Source organism: Montipora foliosa, chromosome 4 (genome assembly GCF_036669935.1).
Source record: "Montipora foliosa isolate CH-2021 chromosome 4, ASM3666993v2, whole genome shotgun sequence".
Classification (NCBI taxonomy): domain Eukaryota; kingdom Metazoa; phylum Cnidaria; class Anthozoa; order Scleractinia; family Acroporidae; genus Montipora; species Montipora foliosa.
In genome coordinates, this window is record NC_090872.1 from 19,979,460 (window position 1) to 20,001,959 (window position 22,500).

The 22,500-nt window shown below is 39.1% G+C and overlaps 3 protein-coding genes across 3 annotated transcripts in view; 1 reads left to right on the forward strand and 2 right to left on the reverse strand.

Annotated features, from left to right (window-relative positions):
* The window catches only part of LOC138000217 (alkylated DNA repair protein alkB homolog 8-like), a 7,208-nt gene extending 5,170 nt beyond the window's left edge, over positions 1 to 2,038 (reverse strand). Inside the window, exons 1-2 of the mRNA XM_068846469.1 lie at positions 1,480 to 2,038; positions 237 to 431 (exon numbers count right to left, since the gene is read on the reverse strand). Coding sequence (XP_068702570.1) covers positions 237 to 431; positions 1,480 to 2,017 — 733 coding nt within the window. The 5' untranslated portion in view covers positions 2,018 to 2,038. The remainder of the gene's footprint in view (positions 1 to 236; positions 432 to 1,479) is intronic.
* A 6,359-nt stretch (positions 2,039 to 8,397) lies between these two features.
* LOC138000218 (uncharacterized) lies at positions 8,398 to 15,302 on the forward strand. The gene is made up of 5 exons (XM_068846470.1): positions 8,398 to 9,478; positions 11,401 to 12,287; positions 13,585 to 13,739; positions 14,326 to 14,464; positions 14,889 to 15,302. The coding sequence occupies exons 1-5, from the start codon at positions 8,692 to 8,694 to the stop codon at positions 14,976 to 14,978; spliced, it is 2,058 nt and encodes a 685-aa protein (XP_068702571.1). The 5' UTR covers positions 8,398 to 8,691; the 3' UTR covers positions 14,979 to 15,302.
* Positions 15,303 to 20,587: 5,285 nt separating this feature from the next.
* LOC138000219 (solute carrier family 25 member 36-A-like) overlaps positions 20,588 to 22,500 on the reverse strand; it is a 5,351-nt gene continuing 3,438 nt past the window's right edge. The window contains exon 5 of the mRNA XM_068846471.1: positions 20,588 to 22,158. Within this exon, the coding sequence (XP_068702572.1) occupies positions 21,669 to 22,158 (490 nt within the window). The 3' untranslated portion in view covers positions 20,588 to 21,668. The remainder of the gene's footprint in view (positions 22,159 to 22,500) is intronic.

Sequence of the window (22,500 nt, forward strand, 5' to 3'; positions counted from 1 at the left end):
TTCTCCCAACTCCCCCTCGTGTTTAGATGAGGCTATGTAAACATGGAAAAATTCCCCTACTGCTTAAAGATAATGCCTTTTACACTGTATCTTTGTTTTTAAGAAAGCAGGGTTGTTGCACTGGGTATTCCTGCTTTCCCCTTTCCTTGAAAATCAACGTTTTAGAATAACATCCAGAAGTAAGCTATACAAGCTCAAGACTCTTCTGAATCTAACGTATGAAGAATATTACACACCTTGGCCTGGTTTATACTCGTTAACCGTCATCTGATCAGGTTTGAAGGGAACATACTGCTGAAGTCTCTCTACCACTGAGTCACACACACTAGGAATGCCATCTGTCAAAGGATTGGATTTGTCTACATTGTTTGTCCCATATAAAAATTCAAAGCCAAAGTGTTTGACTCTCCTATGACGAAGCTGTTTATTAGCTGTAGATGACAAAAACATAGTGGTATACACAAAATATTATTGTAACATTGCAGATAGTAAACCATCCTCAATGCCAACACAGACACTCACTACCTTAGCAGAATTAAGATATGGGAGGCAATATTCAGCCTACTAGACAGGAGGTCGCAAGATAGTGAGGAAGGTGGAGCAAATATTGCTGAAGGGGAGGGAGGAGGGAAAAATTTCTGCTACTTGAGGCAGAGTGTGTAACTTGGCAAGACCAGAATAAAGAATCTTAAATAAGCAAATTAAACCCCCGGGAAGTCATGGGCTAATGATCTATTCCCAAGGGTACTAAAATCAGGTAGAAAATTTGGTACAGCCGATTTCATGAAAATATTGGCACTAAGAATAGGGAGTTATTACACGCGTGGAATCAACTAAAGCAACAAACCAAAAGGGCCCAGAAGTAACCCTTTGTTAAGCCTTTAGGCCTTGTCTAGTTCGAAGATAACTAACTGATAGCATACATGTATCTGAATAATGAAAGACAGTGCAAACAACATGCAGCCCCATCCCACATATCTCCATTGGTCAAGAAAACAGGTCACCAGGAAAAAGGTCATCAATTGGAATTGATTCCTGGTAGTAGTCTTAACAAATTGCACCAGACCTCATCCCCGGTACGGCGGGGCTAAAGTACAGGCCCCAGTTGTTCAGAGGGTGGATAGTGCTATCCACCGGATAAATCACTATTCATTGGATAGCGCACTACTGGTTTTGCTAGTGTTTATCCAGTGGATAGTGATTTATCCGGTAGATAGCGCTATCCATTGTTTGAACAACTGGGCCCAGATCACTTTTCACAGGTCACTCCTTACAGCTCACTGTTTTACCTAAACTAAAGCAACCCAAAACCTTCAAATTGGCTACCTGTAGGCCTAAACATTGTTTTAAAGCTCAATGAAGCCTATGTTTAGCATTAGTAAAACTTTGGTAATGAAAAGTGATGTGTACTTTAAACCATCCTCCCAGGTAGCAGGGGATGGGGGTAGATTCGGAATGGAATGTCCCATACTTTCAGACCTGTGCCTTCGATTCCATTTTCACTTCCATCATTAACCCATCCGAGAGCTTGGATCAGTTCCTCTTCTTCCGCATGATTCAAAAAATCTTCCACTAAAATTAGGCCATCTGGTTTGACTGGCTTCTCAACAGTGACGTCATCCGGTACACCAACAAGAAACGAGAGATAGAAACGTGTTTCCGGTCGCGGGAATTCTGACGGACAATCCAAAAGTCGTCCGTGGATCGTGTCCATGGCTTTAACAGATTCGCTCACGGCTTTAAATGAGATAAATGAAAATGACTGTCCAGGAAACATTAAAATGCGTTGGATGTTTCCAAATTTCTCAAACAAAGTCACAAGTTGACTGCGTTCGACACCGCACATCAACCCTCCATTTCCTATCATCAAGTGGCAAGTTGGAGTTTCTGAGACAGTGGCTAGCTCTCCGTTCTTTCTACGAAGACAAGTGATCATTTTCGTTTGCTTTCTGAGGGCTTTCTTTTCCGCTTTGCTCAGTTTTGTAGCACAAGATTTCACTCCATTTGAGGTTGCCATCCTCTGCGATAATGAATACACTATAATAGGAGATACATGTCAAGTGTATTGGTTGAATTTATAACCGCTGAAATATCGGTAGTCGTATTCAGAAATTTTAAAAGTAGTCCGCTGACAGTCCGCTGATTAATCCGACGATCAGGAGGGGAAATCGGAGGGGGATGTCCTGAACTGTATGGTTCACCCAGCCGAAATTAGGGAATTGCTTATGAGTAACGCAAGGTTATCAACTATACACAATCACATAACCACAAGGAAGGTGAGGTTATTTCCCTTTTGCCACATTGTACGTCGATGAAGCTCCAGTTTCCAAACGAACGAAGCGCTCCTGAGAGTAATCTACCGTTTTGTTCTCGAACAATTTTTACGCGGCCAAAATAGCAAGCTCTTCGTTTTTCGGGAAAAGCTTTCTTCGTGGGCAGTAAACTATTTCTCACAAGAAAAAGATCGCATGGACCCTTTTTTTAGGGGGTGTTTACATGATGCTGGTACGAGTTTCATTCTGGTACGAGTTGTCAATTTCATACCGCGTTTACATGGACGACACAAATATTGACACAGGGGTGACGCATGAACCAAAACAATAATGGCGTCCAATGAAGTACTGCTATTAGAAATACAACGCATGCGTCAATAGTCCCAGTCCACCACGACTTGACGACTCGTACCGGAATGGGAGTCAATGTAGCGTTTACATGATACCAGTATAACTTTTCATACCGTTATGAGAATTTCGATCCGGTACAACTACCGGGATGAATTCATACCGGTATGAGTTGTACTGGTATGAGATTTTTCACCGGTATCATGTAAACAAATACAGAGCGATAAGTAAGAACCGGGATGAACTCGCACCAGAATGAAACTCGTACCAGTATCATGTAAACACCCCGTTAGTCGACCTTAGCACCCCTGGCTGAGTGATCTTGAAGACCCTTTGTTCCTGGCACCATCAGCTTCTGCGACCACCCCAACACCCTTGATGATCAACAGTCACCAACATAGCTTATGAACCTGTCAAAGTAAGCCCCTGCCATCTCCCAACCATGGCCTCAGCAGGGACGTTTAGATATGCTCAGAAATGCCCCTAATGATGTAAAGATTGCGTACCAATGGCCAGCGAATCACACAGATTGAACTAAACACAACAGTAAACTTTACTTCACTCGCACGCCATGACACACAGGAAAAGGGCATGGTTTCACATTTCCCATGAGTCTAAGTAAGCCCGCGATGGGCTTCCGGTATGAAAACTAGAATTATTTGCTGTTAAAAGGTTATCAATACATTACAAATGAGATACTCCGATTTCAATATGCGTCACAAGTGTCCCCTCGCATTACATTACTCTTGTCTCGGAATACACACAATTAGTATCACCCAACTAGAAGACTGATGCAAATCCTGCATTTTAATTGGCTACCCTACTAGAGGACTATTAGTAATAGTCCTCGAGTAGCGAAAAGCATGACACTTTCTTTCGTTTTATTCCCAAAAAAATATATTTTCAACTTACATTTGCTAACTTTATTATTGCCTTTTCTGTCTGACTAGTTGGGCCATGGGTCAATAGCCCATTCGGCTTTGCCTCATGGGCTATTTGATGTTAATTAACAATTAGACCCGTAGCCCTCGTGGGCTACGGGTCTAATTGTTAATTAACATCAAAAAGTGTTCCCAAATGCTACTCCTTAAGTAAGGATAAACAGCTGCATATTTTAACCTGAGCTAAAAATAATGCAAACCTTTACCTTATTGTCGCAAATAGGTAGCAAAGGCTCAGATTTGTAGGGACACTTTTTGTTGGATGTCAAAATTGGGTTTACATCTAATTCGGTGCATTTATGGACATAAGCGGAACTTTTGGGGACTTTCTGTTATTTTCACTCCATTTTGCCCCCCAGAGAAAAGGGAGGGCACAGAAATTCATAATTTTACCCCACTCTGGACCCAGGCATAAACGGAATGTGGGCCCTCTGGTCAGCAGTGTTGTTTTTGCTTTACATAGTAATTTGGCAGAGGATTATCTTCATTCTTAGTTTCATCGAGTGGGTGAAAAGTTGTAATGATTATGCTTTGTCAGGAGCACATTAAGTGGGGGGGGGGGGGGGGGAAGGGGGTCCTCTGTCTCCCATACTTGAACAAGGAGTCAACCCTTTCCTGAGTAGGTTTATTTATAGAATGATTACCATGGGAGATTCAGCACATCCACTGTTGAAAAAGCCAATCAAAACAGAGCTGTGGCAGCATCGAGGGAAATATGAAAATTTGGTTTTATGAAACGTTATGATAAAGGTCGATTTACCACCGTGAACGATTTGGAAAGCTGACGTTTCAAAGTGTTAGCCCTTCGTTCTGACGAGGTTTTTCTCAGTAGTATTGCCTTCTGAAGTTGTCCTGGCATGATTTTGAGTCCCATTGTGCTCAGGTGTTTTTCAAGGTCTCTTTGCATTGTTCCCAATGCTCTAACCTCTACTGGCACTTTACCATGGCTTTCGTCTCCCATAAGCTCTCTAATCTCTCAATCTCCACTCTCAGGTCCTGGTATTTAGTGATTTTTTCTATTTTGCCTCAATTCTACTGTCACCAGGTATTGTCTGGTCCTCAAATCACACCTGCTTTTATTATTCAAAGATTATTTATTTAATTATTATTATTATTATTATTATTATTATTATTATTACTATTATTATTAAAAATACACACACTGAAAAAACCAAATAAAGAACTCTAAAACAAGTATTAGGCTTATAGAGATACAAATACTAGTACTAATTCTAATAATAGCAATAATAGTTATTTTTTTTTAAAAAAATTCTCGTTTCCTATAAACATGTGTATTAAAATAAAAAATTAAAAAAATTAAAAAAATTTAAACAACTCTTAGTATTATAGATTTGATAAACTAAAGGAAAGAAAAATTATTATTATTATTATTATTATTATTATTATTATTATTATTATTATTATTATTATTGAGAACATTAACTCGTGCAGGAGCCAGTGATGTCTATTAAAACCCAAATTACCATATTTAGGGGAAACCAACGAGCCATTTCTTCAAAATTCATCAAAATATATCATGGCCATAAAATAAACGAAAATTAGCCTTTTTGGAGCAATTCCTATACCTGCTAGGAAATTTTTATCTGTTCTTCACTCCCAGCAGAAACAGACCAGAAATTCCGTTTGCCAGCAGGGCTGGGCAGAATTTTTCCAGCCAGCAAGTATAAAAATTAAAATTGAATGCAGCATACGCAAAAATGGGCATAGCATGAAAAGACATTGGACTTAGCCGTCGGTTGGGGGGTGGGGGGAGGAAAAAAAAAGGGTACATTGACTCCAAATAACCGTCACAAAAATATTTCACCCAGGAGGATCGCAAGCCCAAGCAGATTGAAAACGATTTGCCAGCACAACAGTAATCTTTTTCCTAGAAACTTCCCAATACTTCTTTAAACAGCCAGCAGATACACCCCCTGCAGAACATCTATTTTACAGAACACCTCCACAATCCTTTTCCATCCACAATCACAGGTGAGCTCCAGTCTGACTGCAACAAGCATTCTCAGCACTCCTGGGGCCTGTTTCTCGAAAGTCCCGATAACTTTTCGGGCCCGAAAAGCCAGTCGTCAAACTGCCATCTGCTTAGTTTGAAAACCTAATCCTTTAACACGTTTTTGATGAAGGAAAAACAAAGAGGATTGCGAAGTTTGATGGCTTAGAACCTCGGCGCTGCGAAGATATAAAGGGAATTGTGGCACCCGAAAGAGGCCCGAAAAGTTTCGGGACTTTTGAGAAACAGGCCACTGCAGGACTCTTCTTAGGATTCTTGCGGATCCTAGCAAGACTGTCATCTACACTATGTATGGCCCAAGGCCCACATTAATCTTGTTCATATAGCCCTCGAACTTCTCCGTTATGCTACCCAACGCTCCTATTACAACCGGAGTGACAGCCACTTTTTTCATTTTCCATAAGACCTTCCTCTCCACTGCAAGGTCTCGATACGTGTTGGTTTTTTCTTCCTCTTTCAGCAGGATGTAACTATCTCCTGGGCAAGCAACGTCAATTATCTGACACTCTCTGTTCCTCTTATCGACCACTACAATATCTGGTCTATTGTGAAGTCCCATAGGATCTTCGCGTTCTCATTCTCAACAACTGATTCCGGGCTATGCTCGAACCACTTCTCTCCGCCCTCTATGTTGACCTGTCGACATTCGATCAGAAGATGGTTGACAGTTTCATCACTCTTTTTGCATAATCTGCGAAGTGAATCCTCCTGTCTTGTCAATTTTTTGCCTTGATCGCCTTTGTTCTCAGAGATTGACTTTGCGCTGCAATTAGAAGACCTTCGCGGGTCTGCTTCTTAAGATGGCACTTCTGAAGCTAATTCCAACTTTTCTCACTTTCTTCTTCTTCTTCTTCTTCTTCTTCTATTATTATTATTATTATTATTATTATTATTCGTTACTACTTCTGTCCGCCTGTTTCGTTCATCTAACTTAGGCATTGTGTAACTAACCGTTTTAGTTGAGAAAAATTGCCTCCTGAAAGGAAAAAAGGGCTCAAAGCCTTTCCTTGAGATTTGCGAATAGACGAAGGAATATACTGTCGCGATACTTACGTAATATCGGAACGATTTTTGAGGTCCAAATCTTTGTCCCCATTAATATATTAGGTATAGTTTAGGTACTGCAAGGAAAAAACTGTGAATCAAAAAGGATAACTTGGTCAAAACACAAGAAACGTGAAGGAACTTTACGATGAATTCCTCACAGCGCAAACTTTGTACTTCAGGAAATTGGAAGAATTTATGGTGAAAGAATTGTTCATTTTTAACATTGCATAGAAAATCGCGAGTTATGTAACGGATTGGCAGTGAAAATTGGTGACAATGAATATTAAGCTTTATAACGTCATGCAAATAACTGAAGAAAAATTTACTTGTTTGTCTCTGACGAGATAATGACAACCCTTACTAAGCGATCAAGGGTTAATTTTTTTTAATCAGATATTTACTATTCAGTGGCGCATTTAATCGATCTAAAAGGCGGGCACTAGAAGATTGCACAACTATTAAAGGCTACCCTCTCGTTGGTTCAATTTTTATTTGCGATCGATATTCCTATAAAATACCCACAAGATTTTATTCCAGTCCTGCTTTAAACAGGCTGGTATCAAGTAACAATGCAGGCATACGTGGGCCTTATACCTTAACGAACGCACGACCATACACTTCGGTTCCTTTTCCAAAAATAACAACTAATACAGATATAATTTCCACTTCACGTAGCTCTTGTTGTCTAGCTCTCTCGACTCCCTTAAAATATTGCGAATTGCTGTGTTTAGCCTGTGGCAAATATACGTGAGATTAATATCTACAAAGTAAATGGTTTTATTCTACCCACGGAGGAAAGTCGTTATAATTTCGTTTCATATTTGAAAACGGCGTGCAAGTTTGACGTGTATTGACCGTATTCCTCTTTTTAAGAGCGCAAGAAAAAGTACCGTAGATAAATACAGACTGTGCCGATATAACCTTTGTTAATGTTTGTTACATTCTTTTACGAAAACGCGCCATTTGCAAAGATGCAGTGAATATTTAGACGAAACTCGGGAAAAGTTATTCCTTCGAATGCTTTTGCGGTCATTGGCGTTAGGTACAACTGGGTATTTTTTTCAAGTACAATATCTAGACTCTTATCTTGTAAAAATATTGTATCATCTACATTGAAACGATCTTTTAATTGCTTTTGAACAATAACATTATTTGACCCCCTTGTCACTAAACCTTTAAAAGCCGTATTTCATTAAACGTTCTCTTAAAATGGAAAATCTTAAACACCATAGAAAAAAACAAATTTGAACGCGTTTGAAAGTTTCTGTGACCGTAATCAGAAATTTTATCACTTTAAATATATCGTTTAATATATTGTTCAAATTGTGCAATTTTACTCTCGCTTTCCGTAGCCGATATCAATCTTTGAAAAACCTCTACCACACGTTTGAAGTGGTATATATGCTAATACATTGCATTCAGAGTCACTTGTCTTCCTTTTTAGTTAATGACAGTTATGATATAAAGATTGGATGTGAGGTGATATAGACTAGGGACGTAGTAGGCAATAATAAGAGAACTGAATACCAGCTTTGTTTTAACATTTAGGATTTGATTCTTTTACACCATGCCAAAGTCTGATGGTATGCCCACTCAGTATGGTGGGTTTTTCGCAAAAAATCTCCAGGGCCTTTTATATCAATTGACCTTACTTATTGGAGATACCCGGCGGAAAACGACCGATATTAATTGCACTCAACTCAAATAGTAAGCGTTTGATGTCAGCTGTTGAACTCGTACACCACAAAAATAAGTTTCACGATATCAGACCAGTTGGTAACGTCGGTAATATGTTGTTTCCAATTGCAATTGATTTTACTTTTGTCAGTACGGCTTTCAAAAATGGTCTTATCGTGAATTCATACAGTTTTTTATAGCATAACAACTCTTTCCTCTTCGTGAATGCGTTCAGTAGAAAACGGTTACTTGTCTGTGCTTGAAATAACTAACCGTTGATCATTTCTGTGTGACATCACCGATATTGCCTGGTTTCAAAGTCTTGAGGTTAATTTTGGCAAGCGCGAATCTTTGACTCTAGTCTCACCTGACAATGGACGAAGAAGCAAGCTCGGTTGTACTTCTCCCCGAAGTCAAAGTCGAACCTTTTGAAAACTCTGAAAATCATGCTGACAGCGAAGAAAGCTCTCTTGGAAGTCCAACAGACGAGAGTTCACTGCCGCGATTTGGTGAAACCTCTGAAGAAGATATCCAAAGATTGTTGGAGCATCGTTCTTGCAGCGAAAACACATGGCGCGCCACGAAAAATGCAGTTAAAATTCTCCGAGACTACATGGAAGAGAAAAGTATGGATGTCAACTTTGAGAACCTTGACAAGCAAGCCTTGAATGACCTTTTGCGCAAGTTTTACGTCGAAGCGCGAAAAAAGAACGGGGATTATTACAAGTCTTCAGCGTTGGGAAGCATTCGTTTTGGCATTCACCGATACTTACAGTCCCAACAGAGGAATATAGATATTAGAAACGATCCTGAATTTACAGAATCCAATAAAGTGTTCAAAGCTCAGGTAATAAAGCTAAACAAACAAGGAAAAGGTGAAGTGAACCGTTCCGACATCGGACCTGACGATTTGAAGAAGCTTTATCTTAGTGATGTATTATCTCCGTTCAGCGCCGATGGTCTTCAACGCAAAGTGTTTTTTGACCTTCTCATGTATTTACCTGGAAAACGCAATCGCAGTAATGTGAGAGAACAAACTCGAGATACTTATCTCATCGGATACGATTCTAGCACAGGTTTGAAATACATATATCCAAACCCGTCACACTGTGAAAACGTTTTTGCCGAAGGAAAATGCCCCAAGATGAAAGAAAAACCAGGTAAGTTAATGTGTAGCAGAGTCATGTCTTCAATACGCGTCTCAGAAAAAGCGGGAAATCTCTCATCAACTGCTTCTCGAAAGAAACTACTTAAAACAATCCAAGCGATCCCAGAAGAAGATAAATTGTTTAAAAAATCCCCCTGTTTTGTGTATTACTAGTCCAAATTGGTTGTAAAAACGAATTTTTGGAGCTGTCGTCATTTTTGAAAGACTTGTCAAAAGAGCTCGTGCGCAAGCTGTCAATGGGATTTTCTTTTCGTTTAGTTTGCAAGAACATTGTAGGATTTGCACTCTGTTAAAGGATTTTTTTCAAGTTAAATTTCCACTCTTGCTGAAGAGAGAGTCTTGTGTTTCAATGGTTGTGAAAGGAAGAGTGTTACTCCAGGGGCATATGTTAAGACGCATCGGGGTGATATCTCTTAAGCGTCAATCAACTCGAAACGTGAACATCCCCCCCTCTTTGGGCAAACCCCGGGCGTTTGAACTTTTGAAGACTGGAGCGTTTAAATTCCCTCCCCCTTGTGCCAAAATAGTGTTCAAATGCGCTACCCTATCGTTGGATTTGTCTGTCAAACCTACAAAAGAACCGGTGTCTGACATTTGCAGACTGCAGACTGGTTACAAATAGCGCTGATAAACAGTGTTTAAGTCTAAGAACCCGTTTTAAAACGGTTAGCTTTCAATAATTGTGATTTAGGGTTAGTCTGCAGTCTGCAAATGTCAGACACTGCTAAAGAACAATCGTAGTCGGCTCCTGTCATCTTTAATAAAGTGTATAAACATGGCAACATTTGAGCAACTACAGAAACCCAACTTTAATACTGAATCTGTTAAAAGTGACTTCAAATCGAATTAAGTCAGACAATGTCACTAAGCAAGTGTAAGCTGCTCTAACTCCGAAACATGGCAAAGGTTGTTTAACAAGGGTACTGTGTACTTATCAACAACAGAGCCTAGAGCGTTTACGACTACATGTATTTTAAATTGTTTATTGTTGGTTGATTACCGCTAACAGAAACATACAGCTTTAACAATGAAATAGAGGAGTGGGAACGTACCATATTGTATTCACTCTTTAGGGAAGATATCTGTTTACAAACATTCCTTTTGTTAGTCAAATTTGCAAACCACAGGAACAAAAGATCTTTTGTTTCGACAGCCATTGATGCTCTGATTGGCACATTAATGACTGTCACAATAGGTGACATCAATGATATCTTCCCTAAAGTATGACAAAGATGAATTATGCAGCCAAAATTCCTTTGAAGACCTTCCTTTGAAGACAACTTTTGAATATCTATTTTGTAAGCCAATGCTACATATATTAGTCCTTATTGCCCCGAATGGGGCATAGGGCCGCAACAATGTCTCTTTTCCACCGGGTCTTGTCTTACAATTGCCTGTGCCTCTCCCCATGACAAACCCATCTCACAGAAAAAAAAATCATTTGAAACCTGACACTTCTGGTTCAATTTTCCCCGCCCCACCCAGGCAAAGGTGAAATTCCCCACCCCAGGTACAGGTACCCCCGGTGCGAGGAGGGAGGACGTTGAAGTTTCGATTTGATTGACGCCTAATCATTACAGTAGGACTTGAATGAATCCTAAGGTTTGTTTACAACTAACAATGAAAAATCTGGAAATACACTTTCCTAAGGATGAAATGACCATCCTAAGTTCCAAAAACGATTTTCTTTTTCGTCTGCCCAGTAGTTGTTGTGGCATTTGCTAGTTTTTACAGTGGCACTAAATGTACATCTGAGCAGATTAAGACCGATTCATTTAAGCATGTTAGCAACTGGATGCAGATATTTCTTATAGGTATTTTACATTTTCCTACTTTCACTGAAATATATGGCAGGGTGACCACTCTTGCTCTTGTCTCGTGCAATAATTATTATTCTCACCCCTCTCCTGTCAGGAAATCCAAGATGTCCTGTGTCTTCATTTCTCAAGTACCTTTCAAAGTTGAACCCCATGAATTTATACCTGTGGCAGAGACCCAAAGCTTCATTCAAACATCATGCCTGTGAAGATGACCCCGTCTGGTACGAAAATGCAGCCGTTGGTCACAATTCATTGGGTGAGATGATGACTAATATGTCAAAACTTGCACGTTTGTCAAGAATTTACACCAACAACTGCATTAGGGGTACATACATGGCAATTCTGGATAGCCTTGTAGATGACTATCCACTCATTACCACGCTAGTATCTCTGCCAGCTTCCCAGAAATATCAACCTATCCTCCCTCGGGATACATGCGATGAGCGGCCTACCATGGTGTCAGTTAATGGCAAGTATCGTGTCTCAAGTCCGGATGAAACATCTGTGTCAAGAAATGGTGACACCCAACATGGTTCATCAGCGTTTAGCGCAGTTTCAAGTAGGGATCAAGGCCATCTTGAAAAGGGCATTGTCTGTTCAAGTCATTCTGCACTTACGAGCAGCAACAAAAGCCCAACCTCTAACAGCACCAACCTCAGTTTTAGTGAAAAACAAACAGAATTAAAACCAGTGAGCCCAACAGAGATGCCATTCCTTGGAATGCGGTACTATTCTAATCAGAAAGAACTACAGTCATCACTTGCAGCCTACAGATTGAGTCAGCTTCAAACATGCTCTTCACATTATCTGCACAGTCCACTCATCAATTCATCACTTAAAAATAACGATGGCAGTTTTGCCTTACCTCACCCATCATCATCCTCAGTGCGTGTTGTAGATAACTATCCAGGACACATGGGTTCAAAAGTTGTCTATTGTCAAACAGCTCCAACGATGGCATCGTCTTCATCGCGCACCATGGTAAGCTCAAGGCAATTGGACAGCCTCGCTTTTTCACAAAATTCATTTTAAGTTATAAAAGAAACTTTATTTGGTTTGGCATTGTTTAAAGTTTATTTCTGCTTGAATGCTAAAAAATAATTTTTCCTTAAAATCAATTCAACTTAATATTGGTATCAATATAAAATTTAATGGTATCAGTGAAAGATTTAACAAGTAAATCAAGTGCTTTTACATCAGATAACATTTTTTAAAATTAAATCCAGGCTAAAGACTTGTCCTTTTAAGATTTCTTATGACCTTCAATTTGAGTACTACTGGTAATTTTACAGTAATTTATTAACCCTCTCACTCCTGTGGGGTTCCCCATTGACGAGTGAAATCGTCTGGCGTTAGACAGAGTAAAATCTATAAGTCTCATTGGCCCTTACTGGAGTGAAAGGGACAAAGTTTTTGAGTGAACCTAGCTGTTGTTAACCCTTTCACCCCTGTGGGGTTCCCCATTGACGAGTAAAATCGTCTGGCATTAGACAGAGTAAAATCTATAAGTCTCATTGGCACCAGTAGATAAGCAGCATCTTTTTGCTTTCAAATTTTGTCCAAAACTAGGGGTGCGGCTTATCTACGAGAAATTTCGCAAAAAGTTCAGTAAATTTCCGTAATCACCCCCAAAGCCTGAAAGAAAGTCTGTTTTAGCTAAAGATCAACAGGTAGTGCATTAAATCATATCAACTCACTACTTTTGCAAGTTTTGTGGCTCCTAGATTTGCAATAATAAATGTTAGTAAAGTGCTGGGGGCACAACTGTAGAAGTTCTATAGAAATCTGTTATTATTATTATTATTATTATTATTATTATTATTATTGTTGTTGTTGTTGTTGTTGTTGTTGTTATTATTATTATTATTATTATTATTATTATTATTAAAAGCTATCACCTGTAGAACTTATGGCAATATTTTGCAGTTCCAAGCAATGCACCCCTCTGCAGAAGTTCTGTTCTTGGATCCACTCCAATTTTCCAAATTCTTTGTAACCATTCCCAAAGCCCCAACCACTTCATGCATTACAAGCCACAACTGAAAAACACCTCTATATCCGGGTATTTTTTAGCCTTTTCCTTCTTGATTTTGCTTATCCAAAACGTTATCTTAATTTTAACACTGCAAGCTAAAAGTGTAAAAAATTGCCCACTCTACCTTTTCCTTTAGAAGGTACAAGTCAACGTTACGGCATTTATTTATATAATAAGTTGACTCACCATAAATTGGGATCACCAGAGGAATAATATACGAACATTTCTTGAAACTGTCAACAGCGCTCCAGCAGTGACAAAGGCTTAATGACAGGGAGCCCCGTGACAACTCATGTGTTGGATACTGCAAGAGGTATCCCAGCCAGGAATGTGCAAATACAACTATACTTTGAAGAACTGAGACCAGATACTCGCATGTGGAAGCATATTGCCACAGGGTGAGAGGGACTGATTTACTTTTGAAAGACGTTTGGCAAATACCAGTTTGTATCGAGTACAAGTCATGATATTTCTAGGGAATCAACAACTACTGGACTGGATGTCAAGTCAAAGCAATAAATCATAGTTTTATTATTCTTTATGTCAATTGCAATTGGAGGCTTTGATATAGCATCTAAGAGCTACCTTCTCCACTCCTCAAGGTTTCATTGCGGTTTCGCTTGTATAGGTAATCACATGATTTTTCTCGTGCAATTTGGAATAAATAAGCATGAGTAAATTTTTTCAGACAACCAAAATTGCACGAGCCAGTAGAGCAAGTGCAATTTGTAGTCTTTGAAAAAATTAACAAGTGCTTATTTATTCCAAATTGCACGAGAAAAATCATGTGATTACTTATTAATAATAAACATGAAAAAATGGTGAAGCAGAAGAAATGCATGCATATCACACAATGGCTAATGGAAAAAATTCCTAACCAGCTTGACTCATTTTGAAGTTATAAACTTAACAATAATTTCATTATGTAACAGAGAGAGGAATTCCACCATACTGAGCAAATGTTTGTATGTCTTGAATTTTCAGAGTTACTAATGCTGATGGGAGAATTTCCAATCTATTGTCTCAAGAGCAATTTATGGCTGGTAAATACATGATGAGGTTTGAGACTGAAGCTTATTTCAAGGAGACTGGAGTGTCTTCATTCTTTTATCCATATGTTGAGGTAATTCCATTCTTGCTAAAAGTATATTTAAAACATATATATTAAATTCTTCTGTCAAGTTTCTGAGAAAACTCTCCTTTTCACAGCATGGAGAGTAGTAATATTGATTATTGCCTCAGGGGTCAGAGTTCTGGACTAGCAAACCAGTGGTTTTCTGCTTCCCTCCCTCTCTCCCTTGCAAACACCACCTAACACCACCCACCACTCAATTTTCCTTTTTCCAGTGATTTGCGTGAACTTGTTAATTTCAATTTACAGTGTCCCCGATTAGTGCTCTACGGCGCTAGAAGATTAGACACTTAAATAAAGTTTCTTTCCTTTCTTTCCTTTCTTTCCTCGTTTTTTTCCTTTCCTTTACCAACTACCTAGCCGATGTGCTGCCAAATTTTGATTGTGCTTCTTTGTATTTTCCTGTCATTTGTAGATTGTGTTCCTCGTCAGTGACCCATCTCAACACCATCATGTACCTCTACTTCTCAGCCCCTTTTCCTACTCCACTTATCGTGGCAGTTGAAGACTGGGTCAAGTTGATTACTTTTTCAGAAACAGGGTTAGTGAATTAAGGATGACAAAATGGGAACAAGTAGGTCAACCTGGTGTCGTGCTAAACCTTCTTCCAACAATTCGTCACAGGGATATTGCTTGAATCTCGGAGGTCAGAAGAAACAATCACAAACATGGTGTGTCAAAAATCAAGGAGATACATAAGTAATGAAAGGAACATTGATGGATTTTCTCGTTGGAATATCTTCAGCCTTGTTTATTGTTGCAAAGAATGATATGTTGTTATGAGTTACTTGCTTATTGTATGAACCTCAATGAAAGTTTTTCAACTGTGCTTTGGCTGAAGTTCATTTTGTCCCCCCAAAAAGGATGGGTATTTAAGGAGGCTCAAACCAGTTTTGACACTTTCAACAAACTAGACTATTTGGAAGGATTGAATATACTTAACTATTTCACTTAAGAGCAATGTTACGTTACAATATGAAACACCAATAAATGAATAACAAGATGTGCTCATTAATGTGACGTAATAGGTTACCATGGCAACGAAAGAGCTATCTAAAAACACCCTATATTATGTCTTTCAATGCATATACAGTCAACTCTCTCTAAGACAGACACCATCGGGACCAGCCTCAGCTGTCCGTCTTAGAGAGGTGTCCGGCTTACAGAGAGTCGATGTAACGTGACCCCAGGAATTTTAAGATAATAATGCTGAATCTGTGTACAGTGAATACGCGTCTGTTTAAAGTTTGTTTTAAGTTATTTACTTGAATGAAACCTACCTGTTTTAGATTACAATACAATTTCGGTTGTCACGTTCAGCACCTCGCACGTGTCCGTTGGCGATTTCAAAGTGTCCATTGTCTGCCTTATAGAGAGTTTGGTTATAGTAAAATGACTAAGAAACGGCCAGGACCAGCAGCAGGTGTCCGTCTTATAGAGGTGTCCATCTTACAGAGTTGTCCATTAAGAGAGAGTTGACTGTATCTCAGGAATGAATGCGGTTACCCCCATGTTTTTATTGCTGGAAAGTGATTAGCACCCTATGATAAAACTCTGCAAAGTTTAAAACAATTTTCTGGAGCGGATTCATAGCTACTTTCACAATTGGAAAAATTTAAGATGGCTTTGAATCTGCTCCAGAGCATTTTTTTTAACTTTGCAGAGAGTTTCATCTTAGCAATGCATATCACGTTTCAGCAATAAAAAATGGAGGTCACCAAGTTCGTTTTTGAGATATAAGTGCTTAAATACAAAATATAGGGCATTTTTAGATGGTTCTTTTGTTGCCATGGTAATTTATTATGTCATATTAATATGTGCATCCTGTTAAGCAGTTATCAGTGTTTCATATGGTACCAAAATGTTGCTATTAAGTGAAAGAGTGTTTAAAGGTAATCCTTGTAATAAGAAATCCCCTACAAATAGGCTTTTTTCTTGTTCATGTCTGCCTCTTCTTTAAAGCGAGTCTAAGTGCGAAGTTTTTCTTATGAAGTCTTTCTTATTAGTTTTCATTCATATGTATAAATTTAGTAGAACTACCGGTAATTACCGTCAGAAGAACTTCGCACTTTGACTCTCTTTGAAAAAGAGACAGGCATGAACTCGGAAATGACCTATTGTTGAAACTGGTTTAAGCCACCATAATAAAGAATGTATGCAGAAAGCAATTCTCTCTTGAAAGTGGAAATGGGGGTGGGATCCGTGGTTTGGCACAAAGGCTTAGTCACCAATCCGGAAAACATCACTCTTTCAACTTGCAATGCATCACCTACAATGGGGTCAGTTGCTCCCATGTTTTTTCAGGTGTTGTACCCGTCAAAATAGGTTAGTTTAGTGAAAAGTTCTTTGTTAGACTGCCTGTTGTCTCATCATCACTTTATTTATACACGGTGCAAACATCAGGTATCTACATAAATCTTGCTATCTATGTGATAAAAGAAAAGAAAAAATTCTACGTATCACTAGTCTCTAAAATCATTGAAAACTCCATGTCGCTTCTATTTTGTATATACAAGCAAAGCTACCAGTCGAGATTAATCTAAATTATTTTACAAGTGTCGAAAAATTTACTTATCAAAAAACTATCTTCTCTCAACTATTAAACATATTTGTCTCTCTCGACCTGTGCCCGCTTTCGCCCATATTTTGATGTTTCCGCGCAGGGTTCTGGTATAAAATCAGTCTCCGGTGAGGATTCGTCACTTAAGCTACTCGAACTTGAACCGACAACTCGATCTACTACATCACTATATTCGCCCTTTGGGTTCGGGAACCACCCTAGGTCTTTATCTTTCCACTTCTCTGGACCTGTAATTTCACTTGTTCCCGCACCTCAGCCGATGTGCCATCAACTGAGTCAGAGGAGTAGCGGGCATCCTTTTTAGAATGGCGAGTCGGCAAACAGCCACAAGTTGCTCCATCAGAACTCATGAAATCCTCGCATTCACCACAAGCACATTTCCCTCTTTCTATTCCTCCTCGAACATCCTTGCCTATTTTCAAGTTTTCACCGTACAATCACACGTCACGCAATTAACTACTTTGTGCGCAGATGAACATGGTTAACACTTCCAGTTATTTTTGTCTTGGATAGGTTGAGGGGGGCGGGGGAGGGTCAGATGTTTTTGTTTGGGTATTTTTGAAGGGTCATGCATTAATCCACTCCAGGAAGTGGGAGGGCTACGACTTTTTTGGAAAAAAAATTCTAAAATACCCCGGCCCACCCCCACCAATAAAAAACGTACCACTTATCTCTGTTTTTCAAATAAGGAGACAGTAACGTGCTACTGAAGACTACAAAATAATTACACTCGCCCTACAGGCTCGTGCAATAGGACACTTCGGAAAATACCATAATACTCTTTGTTTGACTCTCCAAATTTTGCATAAGCTTCTCTTAGGACTTACAATGGTCCCAAGAGAAAAACAAAAACAATGCTTATGCAAAATTTGGAGGGACGAACAGAGAGTATTATGGTATTTTCGAAAGCGGCCTATAGGTCATTTTCGAGTTCATGTCTGCCTCCTCTTCAAACCGAGTCTAAGTGCGAAGTTTTTGTTGTGAAAATTAGTTTTCATTCATATGTAAAGTAGAACTAATTACCATCACAAAGACTTCGTACTTAAGACTCGCTTTGAAGAGGAGGCAGACATGAACTCGGAAATGGCCTATTTTGGTCGTCTTTGAAAAATTTACTCGCGGTTATTTATTACAAATTGCATTTGAAATCATGTGATTACCTATACTAACTGTTTCGCTCGAGCATCGTACTTTAAAAAATACATATGCATGTACATCAATCTCCTCTGCTCTTTCGTTTTTCCCTTCCGAAAGGATAAATACTGGGAACCATGAAAACGACTTCGCAATCCGCGTATCCACCCCCATTTTTGGCTTTCCAACTCGTATCCAACCTTTTCAGGGGTACCGCTTTGATGTGGCAGGGTATTCTGCAGTTAAGCCGCATATTTGAAATCTCTTTACTGAAAGACTTTAGCCCGGACAAACAAGTAGGCTCAAGTTAGTAATATTTAGTAGCTTTAGCTATATAACAACAATGTTTCCGGTTGCGTAATTAGGTAAAAAAAAAACATTTAGAATAAAGGGCTTGCAGCGCAAAAACAAGCACGGTGACCCCATCTTTTTATTGCATTTTTTGAATGTCCTGTGCACGAATATCAATTGTGCCAAGTTTGAATGAAATCTGGATAGTACGCCATTTTGAAGGGAATTAACTTAAACAGTCTTAAGGGCCCATAATGAATGAAGGGGTAGTTTCTAAAGAAACTGTGGTGCTGCGTCGGTGGGGAAGTAGTATACAAAAATTTGGTTTTATCAACGGAGTTGATAATGTAAATTGGCCACCGTACAGAGATTCTAAAAGCTGACGTTTCGAGCGTTAGCCCTTCGTCAGAGCGAATCGAGGAATTATGGGTTACGTGTAGTTTTTATAGTAGAGTAGGAGCTACGCTATTGGTGGTAACATGGCAACGTGAAAAATAGGAATATATTAGTTAAATGAAAAGCGTTCGTTAAAACCGTGAGGATTAAGGGTGCCGATTTGAAAGATGAATTTTTGTTCCAGATTCTTGCGGCTTTCCGTCGTACCTAGATGTAGGGAAAGGCCGCAGATGGCCATGTGTTTTTTGGAGTGGTTAGGCAGATTAAAATGGCGAGCGACTGGCTTAGATGCATCCTTGTAATTTTTCTCAACATCGCGAAGGTGTTCGCGGAATCGGTCACCTAGTCGTCTACCTGTCTCACCAATGTATAATTTATTGCATAACGTACAGGTTATGCAATAAATGACATTTGCGGAGGTACATGTGAAACGATCGGTGATCTTAACATATCGCTTAGGTCCCGATATTCTGCTAGTGTTAACAATGAAAAGACAAGTTTTGCATCGTGAGCGCGCGCATTTGAAAGTGCCGGGTTGCTCGTTAGTTTTAAGCGCGCTTCTAACTAAAAAGTTGCCTACATTTTTGTCGCGTTTGAATGAAATAAGTGGAGGTTGCGAAAAGATTCTACCAGTCTCGGGATCATTTTGGAGTAATTTAAAATTACTAAGAATGATGCTTTTGACTGCGTGATTATGAGGATGGAAAGTGAGGGTGAATGGAATTCCGTCATTCTTATCTTTTTGTGACGTTTGTAGTGATGGCTGTCGATTATTGAGAAAAATGACAAGGATGAATCTAAGCCAGTCGCTCGCCATTTTAATCTGCCTAACCACTCCAAAAGACACATGGCTATCTGCGGCCTTTCCCTACATCTAGGTACGACGGAAAGCCGCAAGAATCTGGAACAAAAATTCATCTTTCAAATCGGCACCCTTAATCCTCACGGTATTAACGTATAATTCCTATTTTTCACGTTGCCATGTTACCACCAATAGGGTAGCTCCTACTCTACTATAAAAACTACACGTAACCCATAATACCTTGATTCGCTCTGACGAAGGGCTAACGATCGAAACGTCAGCTTTTCGAATCTCTGTACGGTGGCCAATTTACATTATCAACTCCGTTGATAAAACCAAAAAAATTAAGGGCCCATAGCCTGCAGTGCAGGCGTTACTTTGGCGCGTAACGCTAGATAAATCAGGTTTTTGGTGCCGCCATCTTGGATTGTGATTAGATGCTTGACCGGGAGAGGGTTGGTGCAGTGGCGGGCTTGGGGTGGGGCACTTTTGGCACTTCCCCTCCCCCGCCGGAAATTTAGCTTTTTTTCTCAAACCGGAAGTCAGTTCGTTTACGCATGCGCAGTTGATCTGAGAACGAGCGAGAGGAAGGACAAGGAAAAACCTTCGATGGAAACAACAGTTTATGTGGTGACTTTAGCTTGTGAGTGGGTTTTCTTGTCAGCTCGTGATATGATGACGTCAGTTACTGGAAGTATCATTTCACTTCCTTAGCAACGTGGGAAAAATCGGTCTGTGGGCCTTAAGGCAGTGACTCTCCAGCACTAACTATCCTAAATTTAACATCAATTAAAGTGTCACGCACATTGTCACAAACTCATTTTTTTTCTTTTTCCAAGTCCTCTTACATGTAATATGGGCTCTTACTCTCATTGTCAGCTGAAATGCCACAAAAAGTCAAAGCAAAGGATAAAACTGGGCCATGTAACTTTAATGTTATTCATAAGAGATGACAGCCTTTGATTTTCCAAAAAAGACAAAGCATCCACTTGAAATACTATGATAGCAAGCACAGTAGACAGGATATTTTATTACAGGATTATGTGAACACGCGGGAGTAAATCTACAATTGCTTCGCTGTGTTTTGGCCACAAGTGAATTCAAAACTACTAGTCCCCATGCCAGTTGGGACCCACTCACGGCCAACACCATCATACCCACGAGTGTTTAAATAATCGTGAGATAAAATATCCCACTAGCCAGACAGGCTAATAGACCCTATGCAAAAATGGCTGCCTTTAAATTATTCTTTTGTTCATATTCAAAATAGCCCAACTAACCTCGTTCGGAATAACACATTCGTTAGAATTTTTGTCTCAAAAACGAGGTTAGTTGGGCTATTTTGAATATGAACAAAAGAATAATTTAAAGGCAGCCATTTTTGCATAGGGTCTATACTATGACAACTCTATAATCTCTTAAGGATAACATTACAAATCTTTTATTTGTCAACATCCCTTTTCTGGAAGCCATAAAACAAAAGCCCACAGCATCTGTCATTTGTTTTGTAATAAGGATTACTCGGATGAAACAAAATCACTTTCTTTAGAAAGTGATTTTGTTTTCACTCATTTTTAATTGTCTGTTAAATAAAACTTGTAAAATATAATTTTTTTTCTGATACGATTACAATACTTAATATGTACTATATTACTCCTTTTATGTACAAAGATGTAGGAACCTAGTATTTACATAGAATAAAAACAATAATTTATAAATTTAAGAGAAAGATTACTCAAAAAGTACATTAAATATATGAATCACACGAACAAAGAAAACTTTAGTGTCTTTGGAAGAGATCAAAAGATTACTTAAAAAACATCTGCAGTACCTTTTTATCTTTTAGAGTCTTAACTTTCAAGAAACGGCTTTTAAAATTGACTTTCATATAATTGATTAAATAATTATTCTTGCCAGTGCCAATGAACACATAAATAGCTACCTTCTCTACATCACTAGTGGAAAAAAGTACTTCACTTAACAGAGTTGATTCACAAAGAATCCTCTCCACCCAAGCAGTGCACTACAACTTCATATGTAAGAAACATGATTGCAGTGTTTGGAACTTGTCTTAGCAGGTGAGTCCCAAGCCCCCCATAAAGTCCAACTCTGCCTTCTTCACGAAATATTTTACTGAAAGCTTGAAAAAACGAGTGGTATCTTCTTTTTCCATCAACTTCCTGTTGTCGCAGTCTGGTCCTGATAACTTCATGCGGATATGCAATAACTGCTGCTATACACTTTGATGTTGCCGCTGCCATCATAAATTGAATAAAGTCTACGACATTTGGTTCATTGGTGCCACGCATTTTCAAATGATGCCTCTGTACTTCGCCCTTTATGTGTTCGTAAATTACAAAATGTATCATAGTCTCTGTTATCCCAAAATAAGTTGCTGTCAATCCTCTATAGAAGCCCTTTAATCCATCGGTTTTCCAGATACCATTTAAGAGTTCTGTTACTTGTCCTCTTGTTGCAGTCCTAAAATGATAACATAAAGCACATTTTACCAAACAAATCCACCTTACTGCACTGATAAAGAGCTGTTTGTGGGTACTTAAGCAATCCTTGCCAACTTTCACAACACCCTGCATAACATTTTAATGAGAGGTCATATGTTCAACCCCCAACCAGGCCAATACTCGAGGACACCTTTGTGATGAAAATAGTACGACTTTTCTGGTCTCTTAAAGGATGATAAGTCCCATGACACAACAATCCCAAATTGTAGGGAAAATTGTGCCCCTTGTGGTGGTCTGCCCTTTGTGGTTCCTCACAGTTAAGGGAAAGGTTACTTTGAAGTCCTGTAAGCCAGGATTCAAA